This window comes from Panthera leo, chromosome B2, assembly GCF_018350215.1.
Source record: "Panthera leo isolate Ple1 chromosome B2, P.leo_Ple1_pat1.1, whole genome shotgun sequence".
Taxonomy (NCBI): Eukaryota; Metazoa; Chordata; class Mammalia; order Carnivora; family Felidae; genus Panthera; species Panthera leo.
Genome location: NC_056683.1, coordinates 53597318 through 53615663, shown reverse-complemented (window position 1 = coordinate 53615663; position 18346 = coordinate 53597318). Strand labels below are relative to the sequence as shown.

At 38.3% G+C, this 18346-nt stretch overlaps 1 protein-coding gene across 4 annotated transcripts in view; it reads left to right on the top strand.

Moving 5' to 3' along the window:
- DST (dystonin) overlaps nucleotides 1–18346 on the top strand; it is a 490237-nt gene that overhangs the window by 290706 nt on the left and 181185 nt on the right. For all 4 annotated transcript variants that reach the window (XM_042939088.1, XM_042939087.1, XM_042939090.1 and 1 more), the window contains one exon: nucleotides 1499–1665. In XM_042939088.1, coding sequence (XP_042795022.1) covers nucleotides 1499–1665 — 167 coding nt within the window. The remainder of the gene's footprint in view (nucleotides 1–1498; nucleotides 1666–18346) is intronic.

Genomic DNA, 18346 nt, shown 5'->3' with positions numbered 1-18346 from the left:
ACAGGGGCTCAAGCTCACGAATCGTGAGATCATGACCTGAGCCAAACTTGAGTTGAACGCTTAACCAGCTGAGCCACCCAGGCACACCCTGAGCTCATCTTTCAAATCATTTGTCAAGGAGCATGTCTCATACTGTGGCTGAGAGCAAGCTCCGCAGGGCATGGAGATCTATGCAGGATATTGGAGAAAGGGTGTGTGTGGCTCCCGCCATGATGTCCAGGTGGTGGTGTTAGAGGCTGCCAGGCCTGGCATGGGCTTTTGCTGCTGCAGCCTGCACCAGGTTCCTGGTTGGCCTGGCCTCCGGCTCTTGTGGCAGCTGGGAAGAATAAAGGGCTTCCTGTCTGAGCCTAGCACTGCTGCATGTCAAAGGCTTTCTTCAGTCTGGGATTGTCAGATTTTCTACTTTCAGTTCTTTGACTCTGGCTCTTCTGACCTCTGACTTCTGTGTTGTATTTACAGTCTCTGGGTAAGACTTTAGATTGACCAGAGTCTTAAACATGATCTGCTTCTCCCTCCTACCTCCTCATTTTATAGATGAGGAAGTTGACTCACAGACATGAAATGTATTATTCAAAGCTGTGGGAGTAGTGGCCAGAACTAGAAGCCAACCTCATGACTTGAGTGATTTTTTTTCCTGTTACAAAATGACTTGTGCCTCCCTATATATTGCTTCCAATTCTTTATTTACTCATCCTGATCCTGGCTTCCCGCCTGTCTTTCTTGATCCCTTGGCTTTCATCCTGCACTGATGGAGGGAACAGTTGTTTCTTGGTGTTAATCCCAGCTTTGGAATCACTGTGTGACCCCTGGTAAAGTCACTTTGTGCCTTAATATCATTATCAGCAGATTAAGTAGGACCCTTGTTAGAGAGGTTCTTAAGAAAATCAATCATGTGAACTGGTGACCTGTTTTATTTAGTGAAAGAGACTTTTAGAAAATTAAATGAAAATGAACAAAGTATAGGGAAAAAAATCAGTTAATAAAGGTATCCTGTTGAGTAAACTGAGAAAGGACTCATGAGAAAATTAAAGAGACTTTAGGTCAAATTGTTATGTAATGTAGTTAATTGGGGAAAGTACTAGTTTCCTTCTTTGTTCTTTACACAGAATACCTGTCAGTCAGATCAAATCCTGCTCTGCAGGTGGTAATATAGATTAGTTTGTAGGTTTTACTTTGGATCCATTTGAACTTGGCAAAACCTTTGGTTGGATTATTTTACAGATCTGATTAGTAAAGAGGAATGTAGAATTCTCAGTGCTGTGACATTTTGGCATAATAAAAAAAAAATTAGGTGCTTAGGTTAAATCCTCCTTTTCTATCTATGAACGTCTTTGAAACTCAGTTTCCCTCTATGTAAAATGGGAAAAATACATTTAGCTTTCCAGTCAGAGTTATGAGGACTAAGTAAAATAACACTAATGAAGTGCTTGGTACATAGTAGTTTCTCAGTCTGAGCTGGCTTTCTTCCTAATATTTTAACACTTTCTGTTGTGTTTAGATATCTGATATCCATGTTACTGGAGAGTCAGAGGATATGTCTGCGAAGGAGAGATTGCTACTGTGGACACAGCAGGCAACAGAGGGTTATGCTGGAATACGGTGTGAAAATTTCACTACCTGCTGGAGAGATGGAAAACTATTTAATGCCATCATTCATAAATACAGGTATGGAATTTGTGGGGTCTATTTTCTTAGACAAATATGAGAAGTGTTTCTTCCATTTCCAGATTTTAAAATAACCTTTTATTATTATAGAAGCAATACATGTGCATGGCAGAAAGTTAGAAAATACAGACCAAGTACAAGTAGAAACATCAGATTCTTACCACTGCGAGATCATCACTCTAAGCTTGGTGCATACACACAGACCACAGAGCTATATCATATCTTTGAATTTTGCTAGTAACTTGGAAGACAGTAAGCTCTGATATATAGAGTCTTCAAGTGGATGAGCATGATTGTACAAATGGAGAACTGATGAGTTGTAGGGTAAGGGTTTAGTTCAGACTTAGAGCTCACACATGTCCAAATTACAGTCTCCTGCACTGGTTACTCTGATGAGTAGCTGGGTTCAAAAGAGGACAACTTTGGGGTCATAAACAGTTTTCTGGGTGAGAATTATTAACAACTGAATCCCAGTTAACACTGACATAGCACTTACTATAAAGTGCCAGACACCATCCTAAGCAGTTTTTACATTATTGATTTATTTAGTTCTTACAGCATCCCTATATCATCATTCCCAGTTACCATACAAAAACTGAGGCACTGAGTAAATACTTGCTTGCAGTCACACAGAGCAAGTGGCAGCTTTGAGATTCAGACCTGGGGCCTCTGGCTTTTGACTCCATGCTTTTAATGTCTTCTAAGGAGCTAGAGCCCCAGAAAATATTTATTGAAAACAATACGTGTGTTGATCTCAGTAACTTTTCTTAGTTTTGAAAACATTATATCATGTTGTTGAAGAATGTCTTCCTAAGTAGAGTAAGCTTAAGCTATAGCTCATTGGACTAACAAATTTATTTGATAAAAATAATAATTATATAGAATAGTTAATATTTTGATAACTTTCTACATGTGGGGCATTCTGTTCATTGCTTTCCATATGTTATCCCATTCAAATCTAACAGTCCCACAAAACAGGAACTGTTATTATCCCACTTTTGCAGAGGAGGAACCTTGGGTTTGCCAAGGTCTCGCTGCTAATACATCATAGAGCTGAGATTTTAATCTCAGTCTGCTTGATTTAAAATCGCATTCTCCCCATCTGTCTCCTTTCTCTTTGTTTTTTTCTTTTCACTCCCCTGAGGACCTTACTCTCTTTCCCTCTTTTTTTTACAAAGGGGAGAGATCTTTTTCTCTTTCCCTCTTTTTTATTTTGGAAATTTTAACATCAAACTATAATGAATCTCCCACGCATCCGCACCCAGAGCCCCTTTATAACACTGTAATAGTCTGCTTCTTTATGGAACGACATTTCAGTAGAGGTAGGTATAGTTTGCCTGATTAATAAGAAAAATCCGAATCAACTCGCCTACACTTGCTGAAAATAAAGTATCAGATCTCCTTAAGTAACACAGTGCCAAGAGGGTTTAGTCGGTACAGACATTGCTGTCATCATACTGCACTTCTATGTGACTTAAAACATGAGGCCATCAGAAGGCTGCATAATTGGATATATTTTATACCTGGGATGATAAGATCTTGGCCTTTAAATAAAAATATTTGGATTGTTATACCTGAAGGATTTATGTCATGATGTACCTTTGAGTGTGTGCTCTTTTCTCTTTGAAGTGTTTTAAGTAGAAGCAAAGCATTTAGAAGCTGGCTATTATTCTAAAATAATTGACTTTTAAAAACAATGGTCTCTGGACATTGTCTCTTCAATACTCGTGAAAGAGTATAAGTACAAATTAGTATATACATGCTATGTGTTTTTCTCCTACATATGTGACAGAAATGCTGAAATTTCCTGGGGAAGTTTAATATTATAGAGCTCATATTGCTTTAGGAGAGAATTTGGATCTTTTGAATATTATTTGCTTTGAACTTTTAATTTGACAGAGTGATCATTTTAGAAAATTGTTTAGCTTTACTGGAGCACCTGGCTGGCTTACTCACTGGAGCATGTGACTCTTGATCTTGGGGTTGTGAGTTCAAGCCCCACGTTGGGTGTAAAGATTACTTAAAATCTTTTTTTTTTTTTTTAAAGAGAAGAGGGCATCTGGGTGGCTCATTTGATGAAGCATCTGACTTCTGACTTTGGCTCAGGTCATGATCTCATGGTTCTTGGGATCGAGCCCCATGTCGGGCTCCACACTGGCGGTTTGGAGCCTGCTTGGGATTCTCTCTCTCTCCCTCTCTCTCTCTGCCCCTCCCCTGCTCTCACATGTGTATACGTGCGTGCGCGTGCTCTCTCTGTCTCTCTCTCTCAAAATAAATAAATAAACTTAAAAAAAAAAAGAATTGTTTAGTTTTAACTTTGAACTTTGATTTCCTAGTTGGCTTTGTTTTCCCTTGTTAGAATTCATGGTAGAAATACTGAGTATCAGGTTTAAGTGCTCACGAGATTTCTTTGTTGCTTACGTTCATCATCATGTGCCTCATAAAATACTACTGTGGCCTTTTTCACTGGAAGAAACTTTTCATGTGTAGAACTGTTTTTAGCTTTTCTTTTTACTTAAAAAATGATCAAGTACTTTTCTTCTAGCATGTGTAAGAAATGGATGGGGTTGAACTACACATAGTTTTCACTGTTGAATGTTTTAAAATACTCTAAAGGGGAAATAGAAAGTTATAAACAATTGAAAAATCACTGTAAGAAGATTTTTGGATATACAGCAATAATCACATTTAGAGAGTAGTGTCTAATTTATAGTTGTTTTTACTTGGTAATTATTCCCCTAAATTTTGTGATGTATTTGGACTTGCTGTGGAAACATATCCATTTAATTGGGTTTGGGGGTCTATTTCTAGATTAAAAGTTGTTTTGGGGCACCTGGGTGGCTCAGTCGGTTAAGCGGCTGACTTCGGCTCAGGTCATGATCTCACAGTCTGTGGGTTCGAGCCCCGCGTCGGGCTCTGTGCTGACAGCCTGGAGCCTGCTTCTGATTCTGTGTCTCCCCCTCTCTCTGACCCTCCCCCGTTCATGCTCTGTCTCTCTCTGTCTCAAAAATAAATAAATGTTAAAAAAAAAATAAAAAAAAAAAATAAAAAAAAAAAAGTTGTTTTTTATATATGAGTTTCATTTGACTTATGTAATAAAAATGATCTGAGGTGGTACATGGGTTTGGTTTCTACTTAAATACCAAGCCTAACTGTATGGAGTACTCGGTTGAGAAGGATCTTGACAGGGAGTGAGGGCTTAGCAGGAAAGAACCTTGAGATTCCTGGAGTGGATGGGTGGAGGATTGTGGTGCCACTCATGAAGCAAGTTTGCACGCCCCAGAGAGAATATGCAAGATTTCTCTGGGGATTGCAAGGAAAGTGGACACTCTTTGTCATTTCAACTATTTTTTTTAAAGGTTTTATTTATTTATTTTGAGAGAGAGAGCGAGCACTAGCATGAGTGGGTGAAGGACAGAGAGACACAGAGAGAGAGATAATCTCAAGCGGGCTACACATACAGGCCTCAATCTCTTGAACCATGAGATCTTGACCTGAGCTGAAATCAAAGAGTTGGACGCTTAACCTACTGCGCCACCCAGGTGCTTCCTATGCCCCGTATTTGTCATTTAAAAATAAATGAGTATTAATTGTAGTAAATGATCTGGTCAGATTTTTGTGCACACATCTCCTGAAGATTTAGAAATACTGATCTGAAATGGGGACAGAATAATAGCACCCTTCAGATTTTGTATTGCTGTCAATACTGTCAAAACTTAAGTACATTAATTTGGATTGCCTAGCATAATTTTATTAGTGTTCCCACATAGAATATGACTTATGAAGTGGAGAGAATGTTTGTTAACCCCAGTAAGCAGTACTCGACTAACATGAAATAAAAAAGAAATTTTTATAGTAAGAGTAATTTATAGACATTACACAATAAAAACCATCCCTGAAGTTAAAAAGAAAGTAACTGTTGCATAGAAGGCACCCAAGAAATATGTGTGGACTGTTGACCATGTATCAATTTCTGTGTTAGCTGTTTTTATATATGGTAGCTTTTAAAATGATCACAGTCCTGTGAAATAGATGACACTATTTCCATTTTTATCTGCGTATTAAATGATCACATTATTAAATTACTGAAGAAACTGGGGCTCAAAAGGGAAACTAATGTACTCGACGACATACCTTTTAAATGATGGAGGTGACAGCTCAGGAGTCTCAAGTCCTCATATGCTTCTGTGTAACTACTTACCATAATACCCTGCAGGTAAACTAGATATCCAGAAATGGAACTGTTGACCTGAGCAACTGTGCTAGGGCAGTGTTGAAAACTAATGATATTCAGCAAAGATACATGAGAATTCTCGATGAATTTAAGAAATGTCTACATGAATAGTATATATATAAATGCCAACTAAGATCTTTGTCCCTCGTAAGAAATTAGTGAGGGACATCAGTCACATAACTTAGAATTAGCCGTCAGTGAAAATGGCATTAGCAGCAACTCATAATGTGAGGAAAATTGTAGATAATAAGAGAACATTAAAACACTCAGCATAAGTGAGAGCAAAACCACAAATGAACTGTTCTGTAGTTTTGGGTATGTCATATTATCCCCAAGAAGGTGAAGAGCCTGGATTATGCAATGGGTAATAAGAATGATAAAGTACTATGATATAGTGGAAGAGATTACAAAGGATAGCTCTTATAGGTTCTACTTAAATAGGTCATTGATTCAGATGGTAACCATGATTATTGCTTATTGTTGTGAGCATGGTATAATATATAGAATTATGGGATCACTATGTTGTATGCCTGAAACTAATACAACATTGTATGTCAACTATCCATCAATTAAAAATAAAATAAATAAATTTTTAGGAAATTTTGTTCCTGATTCTTTCTAGGAACGTCTGTTTGTTGTGTTCAGTTTTCAGTGGAAAGAATTCAAATAATAAAACTACCATATATCTGTACTAGCTTGTACTTGTTTTGTTTGTATAGTTTAAATTTTCTTGAAAGAGTATTAAAATCTTTTCACTGAAAACCACAGCTGGTAAGAGATCTTAGGTGAATAAGCCTCACTGTTGCCCCTAACCTTGGTTTTCATTCAAAAGAATAACAAGGTAGACTGGATTTGATGGACTTAGATCAAAAGGATGTCACAAAAGCATCTGATGAGTAAGTAGCTTAAAAGCAAGAGAAGTAGAGTTAACTGAGAATCAACAGCCTCTGGGATTCTAAACTGCAGTAGATTAATCATTCTCCTAGAGTTTGGATACAGAGGACTAAAATTCCCATTAGTAGCACATGTTCTTCATAGTAGGTGTTACAGTCAGACCGTTCAGCTGATTTTTCTGTGCTCTCATTTAAGAGTGTGCTCAGTTATCACAGTAAAACTGATTTTGTTTTTCTTTTTGAGAGAAATAAAGCTCTGGCTTCTAGCTTGATATTCCGCCCCTGACTTGTCCTACTTTATCAGTCACTGCATGCAGATAACTGCCCCAGAACATTGATGAAAGCCAAGTTCCCAAACAGCAGCACTCACTGTGAAAACATGTCTGCCTGAGCAGGCATGAACATGAATGTTCGCCCACAGGCCACAAAGAACAGGGCAATATGTGCGGTAGAGCCAGGTGAAAACCTAAGGTGGTAGGATGGAAAGGTACGAATATGTCACGACTCACATGGTAGAGGGGTGGTGTGTTTGGCAGAGAGATTATTTCTGCTTAATAGTTTCTGTTTGTCCTAGTCTTGTTTTTAGTTTATGCCATTCACTGGTTTGAATTTCCTTTTGAGGCCCTTGGCATTCTTTTCATAAGCATGTTTTACATACATTATGTAACCAAGGAGGACTCCACTTTCTTAGGATGGATTGTGTTCAGGAGCACGCCATTTAAATATTTTCTAATCAGGCAGCCAGAAGCTTTTCACTTGTCTGAGTGTGTAGTTGGATAGCAATTATTTTGTTCATTGTTTGCATTTTGAATTAGAACTTAATGGGACCATCATATTTCATTACATTAAATGTTTAAAGATGCTGTAATTGGGAAGATTAGACTGTAAGGCTGTGGTCAGAATCATCATGTTTAATAGTCTGACCTGGAGGCCTGTGATTAAGCCGCATGCTTGGATTCAGTCACACCTTACAAGCTGAACTGGATTGGACTGGTTTAATACTGGGAGGAGGCCCTTTAGGGTTTGAAATGTTCCCATAGGAAGTTGGATTAGTGTTGATGAGGGGATTTTTTTCCCTTCAGAACCAGGTCTGCCCTTAGGCTGCAGAACCCAGAAGTCTGAGGGTGTGTGTATGTGTGTGCGCATACACACAAGTATGGTCTCTGGTGTGTGTGTGTGGCCATGGGCTAGGCAAAGACACAGAGCCCCGAAGGTTATAATTTTTGGAAAAGTCACAAGTATTTCAGTTTTTGAGGCAAAATCAAATTGCTTATTTGCCTTACCAGATAAACTCAACACAGTTGAATTCTGAGAGCTCACCGTGAAAGCCTGGTAAATTTTATAGTAGGTTCTCCTACTATACTGTGGTATTTCTTGCCACAACCCTACTTTGACTTGCATCTGTGACTTTTATATAAAAAAAAATAGCAACTAACAAAATGTAATACATTAACATAGTAAAATACTCAAATAGAATAAAGGCGAATGCATTGAAATGTGATCTCTTTCCCCAGATACCCAGTCCCCTTCCCTAGAGACAACTGTTCAGTTTCTTTCATAGTCTTCCAGAAATGTTCTGTGCATATACAAACACGTGTTTTGGGGCAGGGTGGGGGGAGGGTCAGCTTGTTGAGGTATAATTTACATAAGCACCGAATCTTGAACATTATTATAAATAATCTTTTCTAAAACACAGTTGAGAGAATGGCATATATGCTATTTCACATTTTTCTTTCTCCTTAATTTATTTTGGATGTCTTTCCATATCAGCAGAAATGGGTTTACCTTATTCTTTTAAAATGCTACAGAGTGTTCTGATGTATGGATGTAACATTATTTAATAGTATTGTATTGATGGACTTTACATTTTTTTGCTATTAAAAAGTGTTGTATTGGACTTTGTATGTGTGTTTGTGCAGATGTGTGAGTGTGTTGGTTTGACAAGTTCCTAGAAGTAGAATTTCTAGGTCGAAGGGTAACACATTTAAAGTTTTAAGACCTATATCTGGATTGTCTGCTAGAAGAGTTGCACTGAAATACCCTTCTGTACTGTTTCCCCTCCATGGTGCCTTTAAGAAAGAAACATTCCATTATTTGTTAATGACATCCTAGCAGATATTAAACCCCATTCATTTTTTTCTATTCTTCTTTTAAGTTTGTTTATTCATTTTGAGAGAGAACGCGAGCATGCAAGTGTGCACAGGTGGGTGTGGGACAGAGAGAGAGGGAGAGAGAATCCCAACAGTGCAGAGCCTGACACAAGACTCGAACTCATGAACCATGAATGAGATCATGACCTGAGCTGAAATCAAGAGTCAGACACTCTACTGACTAAGCCAGCCAGGTGCCCTCTCTTCTTTTTTAATTTACCCTTTTATTCATATAATTTTTTTTCAGCTTTTAAGGTATGTGCCAGAGCTGAAATTGCAGGCTTATGTTTCCCTCTGGTGTGCAAGCTATTAGTCTAAACATGTATGTGTTGAGAGTTTAGGGGAAAATGACCAAGTAAGTTGGCAAATTTGAGAGTGATGTGATCATTTAAGACGTTAGAATGCCAGCAGTGGGGGTGGTCTTGAGGTAACATACAAGAGAATGTGGGCCACAATGCCAGAGGTTTGGGAAGTATGTAATAAACATCAGATTCCTTCCCTTCCTGCTGCCCACCCACTAATAACAGGGCACGTGACTGTAAAGCACAAGAGAAGCTGGGCTTTGCTGAAATACTCCCCTTACTTTGAAACTTGACATATGCTTCCTTCGTCCTGGCTCCCTTCGGCATTTTCTTACCTTTCTCTAACACTAAGATTTCTCTTATGTTGCAAGAGTAGCTGACATATCTTCTATCCATCTATTTTTCTTTGATAGGTCCATCTGTTTTGTTGCAATATGTCTTTATTTCGACTCATTTTCAGATTCCTGTTATATGTTATTTTGTGATATGAAGTGGTTTAATATTTTCTATCAGACTAAAAAGTAAGTTTATCCCTCTTTTGGAGGCATATTTATCCCCTAGAGAGTAAGATTTACTTAAGTTCACTAAAATATAGGTATTGAAAGAATTATGTCTCTATCAAAATCAATACTATTCTCTGTATTTGTTAAAGTGTATGAAGCTGTTATGGGGTTAATTGTTCTTTGTGAATTGAGACTTGTAACTCTTTAGGTATCTTTTAATTTCCATTGGTAGGTTCCAATCTTGAAGTACTAACTAAACTCGCTGTAAATCATAGCATTTTTCGTACTTTGCTTTCTGTCTTGTTGGTAGAGAGTTACTTTATAGAAAAAAATAGGAAGAAAATTTGAAATAAATTGAGGCATCTAGTTCTGAGAAAGGGAAAATTACCTTCATGGCTTTGTTTCCTTCTACAATACGTGCCCAAATAGGAGCATAAAGGAATATATACACCCATTTACAAATTATGGGTGGGTCTCTTGCATGTTCATCTTTATTTGCTGTCCTTTTTTTTTTTTTTTCCGCTGAGGGGAGATATTTTTTGTACCAATAAGAACAGTAAAAACATGCTAAGCCTGAACATGATTTAATCCAAACAGTCATCTACGGGAATTTGTTATGGTAACTGCTGAACTGCCATAGGATAAGTGAGGCATACTGAATACATATTGTTATTGTGTGATCTATCAGAGAACAAATGTTGAGTAACGTATGTGGCTTCATGCATCTGTGTGTGAGCAGGTGCGTCGTGTTCTGGAGTACAGACGTTGTTTTAAGACTGATTTCTAGGTAAATGGAGGGTTTTTTTTTTTTTTTTTTTTTTTTTTTCCCACATAATTTCCTTTCAATTCCTTGCATGCTGCTGAGTACATACTAGTTTTCCAGCAAAGCCTGAGCCTGTGCGCGCCCAGCTACCTGCTTTGTCTGTGCATGTACTCAAGCAGTGAAGCGCACCAGGAAAAGTCATATGCAGATGATCAGTTTCACTGTGACTTCATGCTTACCAGCTTCAACTGGTTCTGATCAGCAGTCTTTTCCTATCTGTGTTAATTCACACCTTCTCTCACTCATACTGCCTTTTCTCCCCTTACTATCAGCTGATGATCTGCACTCCTGCTCTCAGAGAATACTGACACCAGCAAGTGAAATGTCTTTCTCTTTGCTACCAAAGATACAGACCTGACTTCGTTTGCATCCATCCCAGCCCATCTTTGCTCCTGTTTGACAGATGAATTCCTCCTCCACCTCTCCAAGGCCTGTATCCCTCCTCCTGTGCTCTGGATCCCATCTCTACCATTGCCTCAGAAGCCTTCTTTCTCATTACACTAAACCTTTCTCCCTCAACAGATCTTTCTCCTTGAATTTTAAGCACGCTGAAGCCTCTTGGCTAATAAAACAACAAAAAAAATTCCTCTCTTAACTCCATGCTTTTTTCCCGTCTACTGCCTCACATCATTCCTTTCCTTAAAGGCCAGACTTGTCAAAAGAATTGTCTGTACCCTCCATTTACATTTCTTTACTCCATATTTATTCCTCACCTCACTTCTTCTGGCCTCTGGCCCCATAATCCACCAAAACTCTTCTAGGGTCAAGACTGACTTCCATGTGGCTAAATCCAATGGGTCGTTTTCAGGCCTCATTTTTCTCCTCTGTATTTGACCCTACTGACCATTCTTTTCTTCTTGAAATACTAGTCTTTTTTCTTTGGTTTTTATGGCTCCACACTGCCCTGGTTTTCCTCCTGTTTCTTGGGCTCTTCCTGCTCAGATCTAGGCCAATACATGTTGGGAGTTTTTGCGGGGTTGCCTGTTGACTTTCTTTTCTCTCTGTGTTGACTCCCATCCATGCCCACACCCCTAAGTTCTGTGGATTTGACCTTCGAAATATCTCCTTCCCTGTCTGCTTCTCTCCACTGCTGCCACATTCTTTTGCAGTCACTATGGTTCCCTACTGGCTTCTGTGGGAATACTTTCAATACTTGAGATTTCTTCTGCATGTAACCTCAGATCTGATCATTTAGGCCTGTAACCTCCTTAATGCATTTCAGTGCATTAGTTCTTAGAAAAATATTCAAAATCCTTTAAGAAATTCATGAGATTTGGGGCCTCTGGGTGGCTCAGTCAGTTAAGCGTCTGACTTCAGCTCAGGTCATGGTCTCATGGCTCATGAGTTCAAGCCCGGCATTGGGCTCTGTGCTGACACCTCAGAGCCTGCCTTGGATCCTCTTCTTCCCTCTCTCTCTGCCCCTTCCCTGTGCACACATGTGTGCACATGTTCTGTCTCAAAAATAAACATAAAAAAAAAGTTCATGAGATTCTGCATCATCTCTGCCCCTGCATCCTTCCAGTCGTCTCTTACCATGTGTCCTCCTGATGTTGGCTCCCATCCCAGGCAGTGGTCTCCTTGTTCTCACGTGGCCTCCAGGCCTGAACATGTGCAGGCTTTTCCCCCTCTGCCTTGGTGCTCAGGGTGTTCTTTCCAACCAGGTTTTCTCCTGGTTTACTCCTGAACTCCCTTTAGAGCTCTGAGCTCTTCGTATGCCCAGTGCCTATATTCTTAGTGCCTCTCTGCCCAGCACATAGTAGGTGCTTATTAAATGTTGAGTGAATGAATGAACTTGCTAGTTTGTTGACTGGGAAGAATTATTTAGAATTAGTGTTACCGAAGTGCCAAGTTAGGCCTTCTGTGACATTTTCATTACATTGGTTACATGCCAGTGGATGCTTTTTAATAACCCGTGTGTATAGTGGTTTATATTTAGTTTCACAGGTACTTTCACATAAATCTTCTCTTGAGACCTTGGACAAATCAGTTGGCTTCTTCAGATCTAAAATGGCTTTCTTCCACTGCACACAAATCTCAAGACACTCCCTGGAATTCCAGACGATTCTTATAGTTCCTGATTTTCTGTAATCCTTGATTTTCATTTTTTTGTAGGAGAAATGAGAAACCTGAGACACAGGTTTCTGGATGCATGTTCACAGTCCGAGAACAAGTTAGGACTAAATCACAGGACACCTGAGTCACAGCCCTGTTACTTGTTTCTATCTCGGTAGAGCCTTTTCGCTCAAATATGTAAAAATGGTCCTTTAAATTATTTTAAAGTTTGAAAAACTGTGGTAAAATATACGTAACATTTACCATTTGGTATGTTAATACACTGTTGCTAAACCATCACCACCATCCATCTCCAGAACTGTTCTCCCACCCCCGAAACGCTGGTAATAACCATTCTACTTTCTGTTTTTTTGTGTGAGAAAGAAAATTATTGCTCAGTGTCCTTTCACATGATCAGGTGTCTCCTATCGTGAAATTTATTTAAGTGATTTTTATTTCAATGAAACAATCTGTCACCAAATGCTGTCTTCGTCAGCTACCTCGTTTTACAGTCTATTCCAGAGTTGGGCCAATATGAAATGTGACTCCGCCCCATCCCCTCTAATCCTAAACGTGTTCTTTTCCTCTTGATTTAAGCAATAAAAATCAGCACTGGAAAAGAGGGAAAAGGCTTGCTGTCTCCTACTGAGAGTCTAAGGCAGTAGGCATGTTTGTGTCTGCTTTGTGTTTGTCTTGTTACATAATTATCTGATAGTGTTATGGATTTTTTTTTTTTTTGCCAGTGCAGAATATGGATGATTTTGAAAGAAAATGAGAAATGTATTAGAGGCAAGAAGGATTTGAAAATGATTTAGTTCCCAGACTTGCCTGATAAGAATCACCCTGGGGGAAGGGGAGAACCTTGTTAAAATACAGATAACCAGGCCTTTCTCTATATTCTGTCAGTCTGGAGTAGGGCCTAGCACCATTCCAAGTGTGGAAAACATTGTTACAGTATATATTGATGAGTACTGTTTGGGTGACAGTCTGGAATTACATTTATTTCATACAGTTTATTTTTCTGAATATGCCAGCATGCACAGACACACTCTCTTGTGTTTCTTGTATTACCATCATCATTATCACTTTCCCCACCAGCAGAAGCATAAATTCTTCTCTGTTTTCTTTACCTTGATTTTTCAGCTTCATATCGGATGTTACGATTTAATTAGATTTCAGTTTATAATGCCAGCACAGCGCAGCACCTTGCTCAGACTTTGTAGAGAGATACACCTGGGTTCAAATCCTGACTGCCCTTGTCAGCTTGCATTCTTCAAATTACTTAATCTCTTAAAGCTTAAATTGTTTCATCTGTAAATTCAGAGTGATAATTATACTTTTTGAAACTTTGTAATTTATCCCTTGCCTGTTGTTTTCACTGCATGCCTGTTTTCCAGATTGTTTTTAGCAGAGAAAGCCTTTAGGAAACCTTAAGATGTGTGTTTGTTTAGTTCATGGAGAAGTTATGGCATTGTGTTCTGTCCCATGTGGATTTTGATAAGGGTGTGAAATCCTGATTGGAAGCTATCGATGGTAGCTTTATCTGTAGAAATTAACAAAAAGAAAAGGAACAAACCTAGGAATCAGGAATTTGAACCAGGTGCCAAATGGTACCTTCCAGTCCTCAAAGCTATTCATTTCTTTATAATTTATTCATTTTTCAAATATTCGTGTGCTGAGCATCATGCTAGATATTGAAGATACAAACATGGCTAAAACAAGGTCTGCCTTCAGGCAGCCTGCTGTCCATTGTGAGAGGCAAGTGCAGAGTTAGAATGAATTGTGGCAGATACACACATGAGGATAGTAGACAGCATCTGGGAATGTAGAAAAGCAAGACTTACAGGAAGAATCTGAGTTGATCAGGTTGTGTCATGTATGGGGGTGAGGTATGCAGTGGACATTTGTTGAGCAAAGGAAAGAGACAAAAACCCGATGTGTTTTTGCTTTGAGAAATGGACTCTGCTCGTTTCTCTTTCTGTCATGATTCCTAAAAGGGAAAATTTCTCAAGAGGGTTCAGATCCTGGATAGCCAAAACTTACGTCTATACCCACACAGTAAATAATGATTGAATGCCAATTGAGAGCCAACACAACCCAGTAAACCCTATGAATTTAAATAAATTTTGCATACTTTGAAAAAACATCCTGATTTGGATTCTGACTACTAATGTTAGATCTATCCTTGCAGCCATTATCATACTTTTGGTTTGGAATTTGTTAATCTTGTGTCTGCACTAATGCTCTCTTCTCTTAGGTAACTTTTATCAGTGTCCCTTCAAGGATGTTCCAATGGCCGTTTCTAAGTCTAAGTATTCTGACTTGGTTTCATGTTCCTTGTAGTTGAGCATTTCAGTGTTTGGCATGATGTAATGTGGAAGTCTTAGGTAGTGTCTTGTGCTAATCTTTAGCCATTTGTAATACTGCATAAGTCAAATTTTCTCTCAGAATCCTAATTCTCATGTGAGCTAATATAATAATAAAGAATTTGAGGACTGAAAAGTTACTTTGGGGTGTCTGTACCAAAAAATATCTTACATAGTTTTAATGTTCTGTTAGTTTGGCTATCTATTAATGTGGGTGGTAACATATATAAAATATATGTCTGTCTATATATGTGTGTTGTGTGTGTGTGTGTGTGTGTATGTATATGTGTGTGTATATGTGTATATAAATATAAACAAATAAAAATGCCCATATACATGTATATATGCCTGCAGTTTTGTATGTATGTATGTGTGTGTGTGTGTGTGTGTGTGTGTGTATGTATGAGTGTAGCCTATTGTATAATTTTTTTGTTTAGAGAGAATGCTCTTTTAACATGGGTGTTATATGAAAGATAAACATTACTTTTATCCAAAATTATTTTGTATTATGGCAGTAGCCACTTTGAGACCTTTTGGTCCTATATTTTTAAACAAATTAAGGGCACTAAGCATGCATACAAGTGCTTTGCACTTGGGCTTTGCTTTCAGTTTCATCTTATGGTCTTATCTTGATTTTATACTCACACTATATAATTTGTGGTATCTTCTTTTTTTAAAATTTGTTTTATGTTTGTTTATTTCTGAGAGAGCACACGAGTGGGGGAGGGGCAACGAGAGGGGGACAGAGGATCCAAAGCAGGCTCAGTGCTGACAGCAGAGAGCCCAGTGCTGGGCTCAGAACTCATGAACCATGAGATGGTGACCTGAGTTGGACGTTTAACCAACTGACCCACCCAGGTGCCCCTACTTTGTGGTATCTTCTTGTGTTTTTCTTTGTAAGCTGTTTTTAATCATTTATGGAAAAAAAAGTAGGATAAAAATATATGTTTTTTAAAAGTGCTATCTGTGAACATTGAGTCATTCAGAAAAGATTATATTATTCCAGAATAATAACACAAGTTAAGAGTTAGGATGGCCCTTTTCCCATAAAAGACTAACATATATTACTTTCAGTGGCAGAGTATTACATTATACGATTTTGAAAGGTTTGAAGAAAATAGGGAAACTAGAAAAATTAATGCAATATAGGAACATGGTTGTTGCCTCGTACCTGTTTACAATGTAGTGTAGACTTGGGTTAATCAAACCTAAGATGGGAATGAAATTTCCTATTAAAGTTCCACAAAAAGGAGATCTTAAGCTGGAATGAAACCTTTGGAATGAAAATACAAACCTGTAGGTGGAAAATAGCTAACGTTTTAAAAGGTTATATGATCCCAGTGAGCCTGTAAAGAAGAAAGATAGGTCACAACACAAGCCTCTTCTGGAAGCTCCAGACACGTAGAGGAAAGGCAGAGTAGAAGACTGAAAATGACTGAATGGTTAGGAGATGAGTTTGGAGAGGGATAGGATTTTGAAAACGTTCAGGCTGTTCGTTTCTCATAGTGGTTTTACAATTTTTTTCTTTTTTTCTTTTTTTTTATTAATTTTGTCTACTGCAGTCTTTTAATAGAGGAATGTCACTTTGTTTTTTGTTCCATTAAAGTGTTAAATATCATGATAAAAGAGGTGACTTATCTCAACTCAGTGTATTATACAGCTGCCTTTGTGCTGAAATGACTATGTCATTCTGAAGGAAGTTTTATGTTTTATTCTCTTAGTCAAAAACTTGGTTCTTCAATGACTTTATTCATTCCCTCTGGGATTACTCACTGTTTACTTTCTTGCTAATGGCAGGGTTCGTAGAACAACATGCCCTTTCTTGTTGGGAGATTTGGCAAACCCAGAAAGGCTGGTTTTTATTTCTTCAAAATGTGTGAACTTTATGGAAGCAAAACAGTTTTTTGAACTTTAGATATTTGTTTTTGTCTAAACCTAAATTCACCTGTTTAGTAATCTTGAAGTTGGCAGATTCTTCAAAATACTTCTTTGGGAGTGAAAAATATTATTTTTAGAAGTATGTCACTTACCTCTATTGTTGTCAGTAGATTTATTGTTCCTATAATAAATGTAGGATCACTTTTAAGTAATCATGTTGGTGCATATGAAAAACGTTAACGAATTTGCTAATAATTTCCCGGGAAATAGGTAGGTAGGTCATGGCGGCTACATTTCAAGGTTCTGAACACTTTGAAAGTTCTTTAAAACTGTAAGTAGATTTCTTTGAGGTCTGCTTTCTTATCAGATAAAAAGAAGACTACAAATTGTTGTTTACCTTCCTAAGATTAAGAGTTTTTCATGTAAACAGCTTTCCAAGTAGTATTCAAAATAATTTCCATTTCAGTCCTTCTCCATGACCTCTCCCACTCATTCTGCAGTTCCCAGATGACTATTCTGAGCAAACCCGAATGTCTGTGGGACATTGTTAAGAGCCAGCCTTAGAACTTGATAAGAGTGGGTTCTTAACTCAGTGATTTTGAGGGTGGGTACCACTCTTTTTGAGCTTTACTGTTTCCACATTTGTTTTTGCATTCTTTTAATGCTTTGCTTTTGAGATGAACATTTCCTGACTGACTTTTGGCCTTGTGTTAAGTTTCCAACTACCACATTTTGCCGCTGTCTATGCAAGGAGTATTTGGGAAGTCTTTCCCTTTTCCTGTCTTGTATACAGACAGAGATAGCTTTGAAGTATCCCTGTGGTTTAGTGTAACATGCAAGTCTCACAAAATAGAAAGGGTTGAAGTCTGGTGTATGAGTGTGTGTGTGTGTGTGTGTGTGTGTGTGTGTGTATGTGTGTGTGCTTGCACCTGTGTGCATGTACAGGGGCATGCACATAGATGCTTGTGAAGATGTAAACTAGTGCTTATTTTAGTCTTTCATTTATGATTCAAATTACTAATTAGCCAACCTACTTACCAACTTACTGCTAGATATTTGTTGTCTGCTAATTCTTTGTCACTCTTTGCCTCAGCAGAAGGATAAAATACAAAAGTTTATTAATACATGGTTCTTGCTGACTTAGAGTTAGCCGGTTGTGAGAAGCAAGATGTGCATGCAGCACATTAAATAGTGAATTAATAGGGCAGGGAAGTGTATGATTATTCTAAGGGCCAAAGTGACGAGCACAGGCCCAGGAGTCTGTAAAGAGTTCAGGCAACAGAGAGAAAAATGAAGATTGGGAAGATGAGTGAAGGCTTCACAAAGGATGATAGTGCTCACAGAGATGAGTCGACAGTAATCACAGCACATGGCATCCTGTCCACTGGGCGGTGGGTGCCAAGGAAGCAGCATTGAATTCATCATAAACCTTTGTGTTTGGGGAGTAACTGAGAGGATGCTAGTTGGATTGGAAGGATGC